Source organism: Phyllosticta capitalensis (assembly GCF_038381095.1).
Source record: "Phyllosticta capitalensis strain CBS 128856 chromosome Unknown BKA78scaffold_6, whole genome shotgun sequence".
NCBI lineage: Eukaryota > Fungi > Ascomycota > Dothideomycetes > Botryosphaeriales > Phyllostictaceae > Phyllosticta > Phyllosticta capitalensis.
In genome coordinates, this window is record NW_027117444.1 from 2,378,978 (window position 1) to 2,391,762 (window position 12,785).

The 12,785-nt window shown below is 57.2% G+C and overlaps 8 protein-coding genes across 8 annotated transcripts; 3 read left to right on the forward strand and 5 right to left on the reverse strand.

Annotated features, from left to right (window-relative positions):
• Positions 1 to 188: 188 nt before the first annotated feature.
• Positions 189 to 1,088, forward strand: BKA78DRAFT_353982 (fructose-bisphosphate aldolase; the record flags this gene model as incomplete). The annotated part of the gene is made up of 1 exon (XM_066891648.1): positions 189 to 1,088. One exon carries the CDS (start codon positions 189 to 191, stop codon positions 1,086 to 1,088), a length of 900 nt encoding a protein of 299 aa, XP_066743835.1.
• A 1,012-nt stretch (positions 1,089 to 2,100) lies between these two features.
• Positions 2,101 to 2,809, reverse strand: BKA78DRAFT_380819 (uncharacterized protein; the record flags this gene model as incomplete). The annotated part of the gene is made up of 3 exons (XM_066892977.1): positions 2,101 to 2,346; positions 2,468 to 2,626; positions 2,720 to 2,809. The coding sequence occupies 3 exons, from the start codon at positions 2,807 to 2,809 to the stop codon at positions 2,101 to 2,103; spliced, it is 495 nt and encodes a 164-aa protein (XP_066743836.1).
• Positions 2,810 to 4,443: 1,634 nt separating this feature from the next.
• Positions 4,444 to 5,445, reverse strand: BKA78DRAFT_317744 (uncharacterized protein). The gene has a single exon (XM_066888734.1). It carries the CDS (start codon positions 5,395 to 5,397, stop codon positions 4,813 to 4,815), a length of 585 nt encoding a protein of 194 aa, XP_066743837.1. The 5' UTR covers positions 5,398 to 5,445; the 3' UTR covers positions 4,444 to 4,812.
• Positions 5,446 to 7,361: 1,916 nt separating this feature from the next.
• BKA78DRAFT_157705 (uncharacterized protein) lies at positions 7,362 to 8,079 on the forward strand. Its single transcript, XM_066883049.1, has one exon. The coding sequence runs from the start codon at positions 7,478 to 7,480 to the stop codon at positions 7,877 to 7,879; it is 402 nt and encodes a 133-aa protein (XP_066743838.1). The 5' UTR covers positions 7,362 to 7,477; the 3' UTR covers positions 7,880 to 8,079.
• Positions 8,080 to 8,554: 475 nt separating this feature from the next.
• BKA78DRAFT_252929 (Snf7-domain-containing protein) lies at positions 8,555 to 9,630 on the reverse strand (the record flags this gene model as incomplete). Its single annotated transcript, XM_066884773.1, has 4 exons — positions 8,555 to 8,604; positions 8,782 to 8,986; positions 9,136 to 9,344; positions 9,447 to 9,630. 4 exons carry the CDS (start codon positions 9,628 to 9,630, stop codon positions 8,555 to 8,557), a joined length of 648 nt encoding a protein of 215 aa, XP_066743839.1.
• Positions 9,631 to 10,074: 444 nt separating this feature from the next.
• On the forward strand, positions 10,075 to 10,527 carry BKA78DRAFT_353986 (CST complex subunit Ten1; the record flags this gene model as incomplete). Its single annotated transcript, XM_066891649.1, has 2 exons — positions 10,075 to 10,163; positions 10,218 to 10,527. The coding sequence occupies 2 exons, from the start codon at positions 10,075 to 10,077 to the stop codon at positions 10,525 to 10,527; spliced, it is 399 nt and encodes a 132-aa protein (XP_066743840.1).
• A 127-nt stretch (positions 10,528 to 10,654) lies between these two features.
• Positions 10,655 to 11,242, reverse strand: BKA78DRAFT_353987 (phosphotyrosine protein phosphatase I superfamily; the record flags this gene model as incomplete). The annotated part of the gene is made up of 2 exons (XM_066891650.1): positions 10,655 to 11,139; positions 11,188 to 11,242. 2 exons carry the CDS (start codon positions 11,240 to 11,242, stop codon positions 10,655 to 10,657), a joined length of 540 nt encoding a protein of 179 aa, XP_066743841.1.
• Positions 11,243 to 12,057: 815 nt separating this feature from the next.
• On the reverse strand, positions 12,058 to 12,482 carry BKA78DRAFT_157723 (uncharacterized protein). The gene has a single exon (XM_066883050.1). The coding sequence runs from the start codon at positions 12,434 to 12,436 to the stop codon at positions 12,149 to 12,151; it is 288 nt and encodes a 95-aa protein (XP_066743842.1). The 5' UTR covers positions 12,437 to 12,482; the 3' UTR covers positions 12,058 to 12,148.
• Positions 12,483 to 12,785: the final 303 nt, after the last annotated feature.

Below are 12,785 nucleotides of genomic sequence, written 5' to 3' on the forward strand. Positions count from 1 at the left end.
TTGTTTGTGTTGTTGTTGTTGCAACTCCACCTCTCGGACCACTCTCACCAGAGCTGCCCCTCTGCCACTTTCGTTCGGCCTAGAGCCCCGCGACCTCCGTCACGACTATATCCGCTGGACGGATCCTCGAATCCTCAAACCTCAGCTCTACCTCTCCTCTCCTCTCCACTCGTCGACGTCTCGCCGCCATGTCTCTCAAGCTCCAAACCAACCGCGCCATCCCGCTCCTCGAAGATGCCTACACGCGCAAGTACGCCGTGCCGGCCATGTGCTGCTACAACACCGAAGGCATCCTGGCGACGGTCCGCGCCGCCGAAGCCAAGCGCTCGCCCGTCATGATCCTCCTCTTCCCCTGGGCCATCGAGTACGCCGGCGGCCTCCTGGTCCAGCTGGCCGCGACCGCCGCGCGCGCCGCCTCCGTCCCCGTCACCCTCCACCTCGACCACGCCCAGTCCCCCGACATGGTGCGCCGCGCCGCCGACATCCCCAACGGCTTCGACTCCATCATGATCGACATGTCGCACTACGAGCACGCGCGCAACCTCGAGCTCACCCGCGAGTTGGCCGCCTACTGCGCCGCGCGCGGCATCGCCAGCGAAGCCGAATCGGGACGCATCGACGGGGGCGAGGACGGCGTCGAGGCGCCCGACATGGAAGCCGTCCTCACAACACCCGCCGACGCAGTCGAGTTCGCAGAAACCGGCATCGACTGGCTAGCCCCCGCCTTTGGCAACGTCCACGGCAACTACGGCCCGCGCGGCGTGGTGCTCGAGTACGACCGGCTGGCGGCCATCCGCGCGGCCGTCGGCGACCGCGTCAAGCTGGTGCTGCACGGCGCGGACCCGATGACGGGCGAGCACTTTGGCCGCTGCGTCGCCGAGGGCGGCGTGGCAAAGGTCAACATCAACAAGGTGTTGAACGCGCCCTGCGTCGATGTGTGGGCCGAGTGGGCGGGGAAGCGCCCCCTTACGGCTGTTATTGAGGAGGCGACGGAGCGCATGCAGGCGGCGGTCGAGGGCTGCATGGATTTGTTGGGGAGTACCGGCAAGGCGGATAATATGACGGCGACGGTGCCGGGGCGGCATTAGGTTGAGGAAGGAATAGAAGGGGGTTGTGCCAGGGGTGACTCAGGGGGTGGGTGTGGACGGAAGACGTGGCGCTGTATATACATACGCTGGACGCACGCATACAAGGACGACCGCGACGACGAGATGAGACGAGACGAGACGAGACGGCCGCCGCCCGCTTCGTTAGGCGCATACTTACGCATTATATCCCCACTTTCGAATACACACACATCCAACAATTCAGACATTGAGCGAGCTGCTCCCGTCGTGCCGACTGCAACAACAACAACAACAACAGCGAGTCTACATCTCGAGGCCAAAATGAGCCCTTGCCATGAACACAGCGCCCGTCCTAGTTCTAATTACCTAGAGTTGAATCGACTCGCTCAAGGTGCATCATCACCACCTTCGTGCCGACACGCGCGTTTGGAACTTCCACCGCGTCCAACAAAACACCCTGTTTTACGACTGGCTCTTGTGGATACGTCTTGGACCCGTGCCAAAATGACTCCTCGACCTGTGTGGAAACTGAGAAAAACTGTTCCTGAAACTTTGAACTCTCGAGACTTTGTCAACTTTGGTTGCTCGTAGCTCTTCGTCCGTTCCTGAACACTCCTGATCCCGGCTTGGGAACGGTTTCCTACCTCTTTGAGTACAAGTGCCGACTTGAATCGCCGCGGCCAGTGATGGACGAATATCGGGCCAAGATTCCTGCTTTTGACATTGCCCATCTACCATCCCTTTGATTTCCCTGGTTCATGCCCGCTACGGAGTACTCGTATTCGTATTCACACTCACCCTCTGTTGGTGCTTCAGATGACGACTAGGGACACTGACTAGGAACAGACTTGTATTCAACTGCCGAAACAAACGACTGAAGTCTGGCGAATCAAAGGCTTGTGCAGTACTTTGTTACTGGCGACTGCTACAGATCCTGTACGTACATACTGTTCAAGTTACAAAGTGGCCCAACCAACTCGCATCCACAGCGGAGCCAAGAATGGAAAACAACCGTTTTGATGAGACAACGACCTCACTGCTCGACACTCCCATCGCCCCCAGTCGTGTCCTCAGTCGTGTCCTTGGTCGTGTCCTCGGTCGTGCCCTGGGTGCCGGTACCCGTACCCGTATTCCCCTGACCGCTGTTGCTGCCCGGCGGACATTCCTTCTTGCATTCACAGAGAAACTTTGGATCCTGGGACTTGAAGGCAACGGGGACGCAGCCGTTCTTGTCCGGCTTGCAGGAGTTGGCCTGGGAGCAGGTGCCGTCGTCTTTGATCTGAGGATTCCCGCAAGTCAGGAACACGACGACGATAACGAAGATCGAAAGAGTATGGGGATAGGGGTTGGGGTTGGGGTGGGGTTAAAGGACGAGAGAAAGAGAAGAAGAATGTACTCACATAACACCCACAGCGATCCGTGCCCGCCCACCCGCACTTGCCCGTCAGCCAGTGCGCGAACCAGTCAACCTGCGACTTCTCATCGTCGCTCAAGACGCCCTGCTTCAGGTACTCGGCCGCGTCGCCACAGCGCGTGGTGCACTCTGCGTCAGTCGTGCACTGTCGCCGAAGTCAGTCTCACATCCCTATCTAGATAATGGTCGCATCCGGAGCGTTGACATCACTGTTCGAAAGGAAGGGGTTAAGACTTACCGGGTCCGTGAGGATGTATCCGCCGTCTTTGAAATCGGCGCTGACAAGAGCAGCGAGACAGGCGATGAGGAGGATGGCAAAGGCCTTCATGGTTGATTGGTGAAAGAGGATTTGGCAGAGTTGACAGAAGTTGGTACGAGATGGTCTGCGGTGCTTCCGGTCTTGCACTGACTTGACTGTACTTGGCAGGAATAACAAGGAGTGAATTGCCACGTTGGATTCCAAAAGAGTGAGTTCTGCCCCAAGAAGAGCTGAAGAGATGACAGAATGGTTAATGATCAACTCTTGGTGTTGACCTTCCGCATGATGCAGTGTCTCTATATACACTTCCCAATCAGCACGCTTTGGCCGCGATTGCACAGAGCGACAGACATTAAGCATTTCCCCTTCCTTTCGGTTTTCGGATAACTCTTACTCTCGCCTTTCGGGATCAGCGTCAAAGAAGCATAAGAGTAGACTTCAGCACCGTAAAGTTCTGCCGCAATTTTGCTGCAAGTATGCTTATTTGGCTCGTTTAACACTTGGGTCTTGATTTGACTCGCGAGGCGCGAGAATGGTCGGCGAGAAAGCGAGCATGACGACAGTGCAGAGAGGGCGTATCGTCGCGATAGTTTGCGTCGACATCGCGCTGCTGTCTGTCTGTATTCGTGTTCTTCGCATCAGGCACGCACGCACGCACGCTGCGGAAATTGGCAATGCAGTTCGTACACGAGCAGGAAATCAGTCCGTTTGCCAAACACAAATCTAAACCACCCAGCAATTCCAAACCCGCCGGCAGAGATAGAAACGGAGGTGAGATGACCAGTAGAGTTGGAGACGAAGGAACAACAGATGGGAAGGCAGTTGAAAGCACCGGAGGCCCATTACTTGAATCACTGCCAATTTCAACCCGCTACAGTAAGTACCTTAGCTGTCGACTGTCCCTCTCTCCGAACCGATCTAGTCACTCCACATTCCCATTCGCCGTCCTCTCTTCGTCCACTCAATCCCGTCAATTTTGCAACCACAGACCCAACTAATCTCGTACCATGATTTTTGCCATTGCGAGAGTCCGAATGTCCCACCCATCCCTCACTTTCTCACCGTATCGTCAGCTCTCGCCAATGGCACCGACCAAGCAATGCCACGGAACGCCACGGCCCTGCGTACCCGGGGCCAGCAACAACGCCGCAACCTATGTAGCAATAAGCAAATAGCCTTTCCGGCTGCCACGCGTCCGCCTGCGCTCATTAATTAGCTAAATACCAGCTAACCGACCAATTGCTGTTGTTGTGAGGAGGAGAGACGCGGAGAGAAATAAGCATCAAAACCCGAACGCAGACGCGAGGACGCGAAGCGATTTGCGAAGGAAGTGCTGCAAAGGTTGGAAGAAGCTTAAGTCTCAATACGCCACTCCACGCCTCTCGCTCGGAACACGGAAGTCTAGGTGGCAGGACAAGCTTTTCTTCCGACACATACGCAGCACTTTTATTTCAACAAGCGCCTACGTACCTGCTGTACGACTACGAGAAACAGCAACGAACATCGCGCGTGTTTTCTACGCAGTCGCCCAGTCGCCCCGGCCGTCCACAACTCACTCGCACACTTATGCGACAGACATGTGTCTGTCGTCAGCTCTTGGTTTACCTACGTCCATAGTCTGGCTGAACTGGGCTGCGCCGCATGCGAACTTGTGTGGCCCCGCATGTTGTCCTTTCCACGCCCGCCTTTTCGGATCATCTAGAGTCGCTTGTTTGGGCTGTTGTCTCTGTGGATAAAGCCTGAGGGAGGTTCGGTTTTCATCGGCATGCGTGAATGAGGGAAAGAAAGCAAACACCCTGCACTGGAAAGCCACGACACGGGTGACTGCAGCCATTAAACACGGCCCAAAGGACACACGATGTGCGAACCGACGAAGACGATCTCGAACAAAGAAATATGGAGCACATAAACGGATGGATTACCACGCAACGCTTCTCTCTTTCGACGCGTGTCTCTGCAAAGCAGAACAGTTCCAGATGCCAAAAACTCGGGGGTATCTATCTTCTCAACTTTCGCGCCGTCCACTACCACATCCCAACCACACTCACTCCCACCCCCCTCCCTTGCCATTCTCACCTCCCATAAAACCAATACTCGGCCGCATACGCAACCTCCCTATCTTGTCCCTCCCAGCCCTCACACGTATCAGGCGCCGAGCCGCCGGCAGTGACGACGCGGTACACGGCCTCGACGCCGCCCGTCCCCGCGTCGTCATCAACAACAGCATCGGCAATCTCCCCCGCCGTCCGCGTGAGGTACAGCCAAGCGACGGCGGCTTCGCCGACGAGGCCTTTGCTGGCGTCTGTTGGGGCGGAGGCGGTGGCGGATTTGGCGCCTTGGAAGAGGACGGAGGACGAGGCAGAGGGGAGCGTGAGCGCCCAGCTGGGCACGCCGGCGGCCGAGAAGAAGTGGTGGCCCATGGGTTGGAGGAGTTTGATTGAGGCGGAGGAGGAAGAAGAGGTGCCGCCGCTGCTGCCGCTGTACGTGGGCAGATTCGACGCGACGTGCTCCCAGGCGCGATCTCTCTCCCTCTCCTTGTCGCCAAAACCAACGCCCCTTTTCTTCCTCCACTCTCCATCTCCATCTCCATCTCCCCCAAGCAGGCCCCACACGCCCAGCGCCAGCCCCGGCAGCGCCATCTCCATGGTCGCGCCCATGAGCGCGTTCTCCAGGACGGCGCTGATGTCGTACAGCGAGGCCACAGCGCCCACGGCCGTCGGCTCGTCGCTGGACGATAGGTCGACGCAGCTGTAGTTCTGCGTGCCCAGGCCGAGCGTCACGGCGTAGAGGGTCAGGTTGCTGGCCGGGGAGGGGAGCGAGGAGGAGGGTAGAGCGAGGCGCGTGAGTGGGTTGGTGGTCGATTTGCCGTGGTGGCGGGCGGCGAGGGGGCCCGGGACGGGAGTGCCTGTCGTCAGGGGGAGCTGCAGAAGGAAGACGATGGCGAGGAGGAGCGAGGAGAGGTGGTGGTGGTTGTGGAAGGCCATTGTTGATGTGCGTCGTGGGACGTCTGAAGTGGAGTGGAGGAGGTAGATAGACAGGTCGGTCGTCCAGAGTTCTGAGTTGTGGTCTCCTTGAGTGGCAGAGGCCGTAGAAATATTCTGGGCCAAATGCAATCCAATCCAGGTGTCGAGGATTTCAAGTCGACTCTCGACTCCGGACAGCTCTTGCCCCAGTCAGTCCTTTCCCTCTGCTCCTCTCGTCTCCTCTCTGCGCCGTTGTCCCAAGCTCTTCGAACAAGCGCGCAGCGATTCAAAGCCGCTGTTTCTGTCTCGGTCAAAGAACAAAAGAACAAAAACGCACTTGGACTTCAGTTCTCCCTTTTCTTCAGCAGATCAAGCAGGTCGAAGAGCCTTGAGTACCGCAAGTCAAGAGAGGTTGGCGGCCGAAAGGGTGGGCAAACAGGCTGGTAGACAGACAGGTCAGTAAGTAGCTACTACTCGTACCTATGTATAGACATGTGGTGCAGGATACCTACGCGCCGGGCCACTGCATGAACGCCTAAGCGCCGGACACGAAAACGTGGGCGACGACCGGCCGGCCGGCCAAACAAACGGCGGGGTTCCACGTACGGCGACTGGTGCAAGCAGGGGTGTCCATTTTGCGAAGAAGAGGGTGTGAGAGAGGGAGGGAGGGGTTTGTGCGACTGCCTGATGCAGGAACAGATGGGTTGATGCTTTGCTCCGTCTGCGCGATTCTCGTTGACGTAGGATTTTTGCTTGACGGAAACCCTGTACTCTAGAAAGTCCTCATCATCTCTTCGTGTCCGTGTATCTGAACATTTTGTCAGTGGCAAGTTGCAGTCATTGCGGTAAAATAGCGATGGGATGCGATGCAGCTCAACGGCGGAAATGTTCTAGGTCATCGTTCTCAAGTTTCCCGTCTTGGAAGCGTGGCAGCACGCTGGCCATCACATGTATCGGACCATGCAGCACCCTCTCTTCCTCTTTTTTCTTTTTCGGGGGCTCCGCAAAATTGTCTTCTTGCCGCCCAAAATATACGTACCGTGCCGTACACAGACAGGGTCCCCGTGCCGCGGCTCGCTTCGGTGTCTGTCTGCAGTAGCTGCAGCGCAAGGGCGCGTTTTCTTGTACTGGAAGTCTGTTCTGACCTTTGATTCTGATTCCCGTCTGCTCGCTCTTCCAGATGTATGCTCCCTAGAAAGACCAAAAATCAGCGACTTACAAGGTCAAGACCAGACTGCAAGGCAAGACTCACTCACTTGCGCACGACGCCGCAGTCCTCAACCCGTCCGTCACCTGTGTGGTCCTGCAGGAACCCAGGTATGTAGGTAGCAAGCAAGCAGACAAACGGGCGGCCACTGAAGCCTGGTCTGCATCGAGGCGACATGTCCATTCTCCACGATAGTCATTCATCCGCTCGTTCGTTCGCTCGCTTTCGACTGCTCTGCTCTGCTCTTCCTTCTCCTCTCTTCTCCGCGCCGCCCGCGCCGCCCTACACATCTGCGTCTGCGCGCAATATTGCTTTACAGCGTGGCATGCATGCATGCATGCGTCCGTCTTTGCGTCTCTGCGCGGGCGAGACGAAGTCGAGTCCAAGCGAAGTCGAGTCCAGGCGCCTTCCCCCCACTCGTACGTTTAATGCGGCGTAGTTAGCCGCTCTCGCGCTCCACTAAGGGCCTTGCTTTTGGAAATTAGTGGTGCTTCGCTTGGAATAATCGGATCGATTTGTCGACAAGGCTATGGGGCCGGCTCGCGGTCAGTGGTGGGGTCGCCATGCATGGATGCAGCAAATGGTGGAGAATTGACAGGCGGACTCGGCTGCTTAAATGGTCCTTTTCCAGCGGCCTTGCAGCGACTAATTATGGAGAGCAAGTGGAAGTGGGGAAGAAGGCTGTCTCGACGAGAAGGAGAGAAGGAAAAAGGGTCTGCGACTGTAAAACCATATGGATTGAGAGCCAAACCAACTAACCACTCCAAGTGTGCACAAGTCTATAATATCTCGACGGTCCAAAACGGAGAGGAAAAGGAAAAGGGACGACACCACCACCAACAGAGGGGGCGAGAAAAAGGGAAAATGAAAAGAAACATAGAGTGGACAAACAACCCAAAACCTTACCACCCACCCCTCGCCTCCCCTCCACTTCGACGTCAACCTTCAGATCTGCAACCATTTGTATAGAGGAGAGAGAGTGAAGCGACTCCGTGCCAGGCTGCCTACCTTTACTTTCTAGCAAAACGCGGCGGCAGCAGCAGCAGCAGCGGCGGCGGCGACAAAGAGCAGAGCCCAAGCGAGCTCACTCGCCCCGTCCTTCAAGACCTCAAGCCCGCCAACCCTCTCAAACCAGGCGGGAGCAAAAACAATCAACCATCGGACAACAAAGCGCAAAAACGACTGAAAATCCAAACAAACAAGGACAAAAAGCTCCTTGACGAGGTGCAGCTAGGTGGTAGGTCATCCAAGAGCTTGGCAAGTGGGTGCGGTGGTGTATAGAAACTGGATCGGATGAGTACTGGACGGGGGGAAAAAAGGGGGGAGGGGATGGGATGTCGTCTTATTCAATTGGGGTGGGAGGATTGTAATGTTGTGTTTGGTATGTTTGATACATGTGCGAGGGACGGGGGATGGATGGATTGGCGGATGGGTGGACGGATGTAGAGAAAGAGAAAGGGAGGGAGGCATGCGAAGAGAGGCGCAGGCAGAGAGAGCGCGCGAGGGAGAGAGGGAGACGAACAGCGGAGAAGGGGAAGAAGAACAAGAAACAAGGAGGAGGAACGTGGAGGGAACAGAAAGCTCTGATATGTCAAATTCCAAAAAAGCCCAACACCGGTACCAGGCACCAGCAATAAAAGAAAATCACATGGCCATCTCGGCCTGCAGCTTCCGGAGCTCCTCCTCCTCGTCCTCTTCCTCCTGCCTTGCGGGCGCCTTGCCGCGGACTGGTGATACGACGAAAGATTAGCGTTTCGTTTCGCACTATCCCCACAACTCAAGACGAACAAAATGGAGGTTGGAGGTGGACGCTTGATAGCGGGGAAGGGGAAGGGGAAGAGCGGCGGAGGGGATGATGGGGAGGGACTTACGCTCTCCCTGCGCGACCGAGGGTAATCTCGACACCTTGTCCGTGACAGGCACGTTGCCCGTCTCGAGCATCTTGTTGTCCAGCTCCTCTTGCTGCAGCTCGGCCAGCTCCTCGTCCAGCTCGTCCTCGTCGAGCGCCTGGTTGCCCATCGGCTGCCCGATGGCTTCTGATATCTCCTCGCCAATGGCGTGCTGTTCGCGCAGTTGCTCCCTGGCAAAAGACTTTGCGTTAGCCATCTGTCCTTACTACACCATCTTTCTTTTTCCACCTCAATGTTGAAGTACATGGCGGTGCCCGGGCTTCGCTCCGCACTACGCACGGCACAGCGGCGCAGAGAAAATTTTTGGGAGAGTACGTACATTGTCTGGTCAACCTTGTCGATGGTGAGGCCGGCGTGGATCTGCTGCATGGCGGCGCCGGCGTTCTTCATGGCGTCCAGCGTCTCCTTGTTGATGTTTGCCGTCTCGATGCTGTAAATCTCGCGCTCGAGCGTCATAATCTGCGACGACGTCTGGTCGAGCGAGTGCTCAAACTGCTTCTTGCGCCTCAGGGCCGCCTTTGCCACTGCACCATTCCCACATCATCAGCCTTCTTTCATAAACGTTGTTGTTTTGGCGACTTGTGGATCCTGGCTGGTGGTGATGAGTCGAGGTGGGGGGAACGTACCGTTCTTGTTTGCGCTGACGTTTTTCCTCGCAATGGCGTCCTGCTCGTCGATCTGGTGCTGCAGGTGCTTCTCGCGCTTCGACAGCATCTCGAGCTGGCCGCGCAGCTGCAGAATGGCGTTCTTGGGCGCATCCTTCTTTTTGGTCGCGCCGCCGCCGAACCATCCGAGGCCCCAGCCCGACATGATGTTGTTTGATGGCGAGGTTGTATGTTACAGAGAGAGGAGTCCGAAAAGCGGTGGGTTTGGTGACTTGTTGAGTCCGCGGGAGTCGGCGACGCAGTCGGTCGTTGCGTAGCGCAGAGTGTGGGGTCTGCCTGCGGGCGTGACTGCGGCGGCGGTCAGCCGAGATGGGAGGGAGATGGGCGAAGGACGTCGGCGGAGATGAAGACGGGGAGGTTGTGAGAGCGAAATGTCTGAGTGGCAGGCGTAGCAGGCGGACGAGTCGAGAGAGAGATGGACTGCGTATGAATGTTATCGGGCGGTGATGTTGGCGAAGCACAAGGAAGCCGATGATGCACGCAGGTGGCACGTGCACCCGAGCCTCACAGCAGTCAGGTCAATCTGGAACCGCCCGACGGCCGTCTTGGCCTCTCTATTCCACTTCAACACCATGATATTGGAATAACCATGTCGACTGGCCCTCCACCCAGCCAGCTGATTCTGCTCTCAGACCTGGGCTCCATGGAAAAGGGCACCAAGGTGCGCTTTCTCGGCTGGTAAGCAACAATCCACCCAACCTTGCCTCTAGCTCCACCTAACCGTCCGCACAGCGTAGAAAGATACGATGTGGCCAGTGGAGTGCTGCTCGTCAAGCACGCGTACCCGCTCGGCGCACCCATCCAAGTTGCACACGTCGACGTCAAGCTCGCCCTCGAGACGCTCCGGCACACGGATCTGCAGACGGGCGCGTGGCTGAACATCACGGGCTACGTGGGCGAGGAAGCGCGGAGAGTGCGCAGGCAGCGAGGTGTTTGTGTGCAGGCCGTCATGGTGAGGCCGGCCGGCGAGCTCAAGCTGAGCGAGTACGAACAGGCGCTTGATGCGCGCAAGGTCTGCGACATCCTCTACCAAAGGGCATAGGCACACGTCCGCCGATCGCCTGCAGTCCAGTCCAGCTCGAAAGGCGGTGCGGGATAAAAGGAAAAGGGAATTCTATGGTCTAGTCTATCTCACTCATCTTCTCCGGGTATCGTCCAATCCGTCTGCTCTACTCGTCGCCCTCCAGGTGCTTCAAAAAGTTCTCGGAAAAGCGCTTGACCTGCGTGTACGCCTTCTCAAAGCCATCATTGCCGCCATAGTACGGGTCGCGCACGACCTCGCCCTGCTTGCTCTTCCTGCCCTCGCCCGCAAACGCGCCAAACAGCATGACCTGGCCCATGTTGGCGACGGCGGCCTCGTTGCCCTTGAGCTCCTTGGCTCGCCGCTCGCGCAGGTCCTCCAGGTCCTCCAGATTCTCCTTGTCCATGGCGAAGATGTAGTCGAAGTCGTGGAAGTCGTCCGGGTAGGCGAACTTGCGCGCCTTGTGCGTGTAGTCGGTGATGCCGTGCGCGTTGAGCGTCATGAGCGTGCGCGAGTCTGGCCGCGAGCCGACGTGGTAGGCGCCGGTGCCGCACGAGTCGATTTGCGCAATGAGCGGGTGCGACGCGTTTTGGGTTAGGCTGCGGAAGACGCCTTCGGCCATGGTTGAGCGGCCTGGAGCTATGTTAGTTGTGGAGAGAATGTTGGTGTGGAGAGGTGTACAAATGTTGCCGAGGCAGACGAAGAGGACGGAGACGGGCTTCTTGTCTGTTGCCATGTTGGTCGTGGGATTGTAGGTGGGTTTCTTGGGTTGTAGAGAGTCTCGTTGGCGACAACGGCTGGTAGTGAGAGTCTGCGGGAGGAGAGCTTAGGTTTGCAGGCGGAATGACGTCGGAGGGCAAGAAATTGTGGGTGTTGGGTCGACTGCCCGGAGCCTCAGACGGGTGGCGGAGATGGCGAGAAACCTTGTCCCCACGGCTGTGGCTGTTGTGGCGCAGTCATGTCTGCGATTGCACTGGTGGCCAACCTAAACCACGACAGCAACAATGATCATATCAACTCAACAAATCGACATGTCCAACCATGGAATTGCCCTCACAAATCGACTGCTGGCATAATAAGGCCCGCGAAGCCTTCAACCAGCGGCCCGTCAATGCCAAATCTGGCCGCTGCCGCGCTTACAGCTCACAGACAGGCAGCCATGCATCCATCGCTAAGAGCCCGCTGCGCTACTGCACGTCCACACAAACGGAACACAAAGGGCGGCTGGGCCAACTTCAAACGCCGTCGTCAATTGCCCGTGCGACAATCTGTCGCTTAGGAGAACAAGACGCCTGGGAGAGTGCGGCGTCGTCGTCTGGTGGCATACCTACCTACACCTCTTCAAAAAAGCAGATTCTAGTGAGCCAAGTGCCGACAACAACAAAGATGGGAAAAAAAGGGCACATAAGTGGCGGGATCATTTCTACAGGTAGCACATCAACGTCGTCAACCCATGGTTGAAGTGGCGGTGGACATCAGAGGGGGAGAAGGGACCCGTCTTGGCAGGGACAGACAGTTCAGAGGGGATCCTGAGGCATCACCACCAAGGTACCTCGACTTTCGCTGCTGTCCGGTTAAATGGTTAAGCATGTCGAGTCGCCGTGTTTGAAGTTGCGGGAGCGGTGTACCTGACACGACCGACCTAGGTGCGGACACGAGCGGGCGTTCCTGCTACGGGCATGGACTGTGTGACTGCATGAGGTGGGTGAGTAAGCACGAATGGGCGAAGGAGTCGGCCGACTGAGGCGGTGAAGAGTTGGCGGCGGCGGTTGGTGATGGTCGTTGGTGGTTTGGTGGCCGGGGTTGGCGCGCGGATGATGGTGGACGCTGTTGGCGTGGCTGTGCAGCAGGAATTGTGGGGAGAGGGCGCAGCAGCAAGGGAGAAGTCTACCCACGGCGTCATGGCAACAACGTGCAGCATCAAGTACATGTAGTTTCAGCCTTACGGCAGACGGAAGACAGACTGAAGAGCCTTGGAACAAAATCCGTGTGCGCGATTCACAAGGAAGGGAGTTACCTGGGTCATCCCTTCGCAGGCGTCGTCGTCATTCCAATGGGAAGCTCGAAATTCTGCTGCCTGCTTGCCCACGATCCAAAATTAGAGCGAGCGGCATAACAGGTGTGGTCAGCAAACGGGTTACTGGTCGACCTCATAGCGCAGGTACGTAAGGTCGCAAAGCGTCGTCATGAAAGAAGCCGACGGTCGACTGCTTGGAAACAAGCACAATACAAGGCTCGCTAGCGTGCAGTGGAGAGACGTTGGTGTTGAAAGCTGAAGA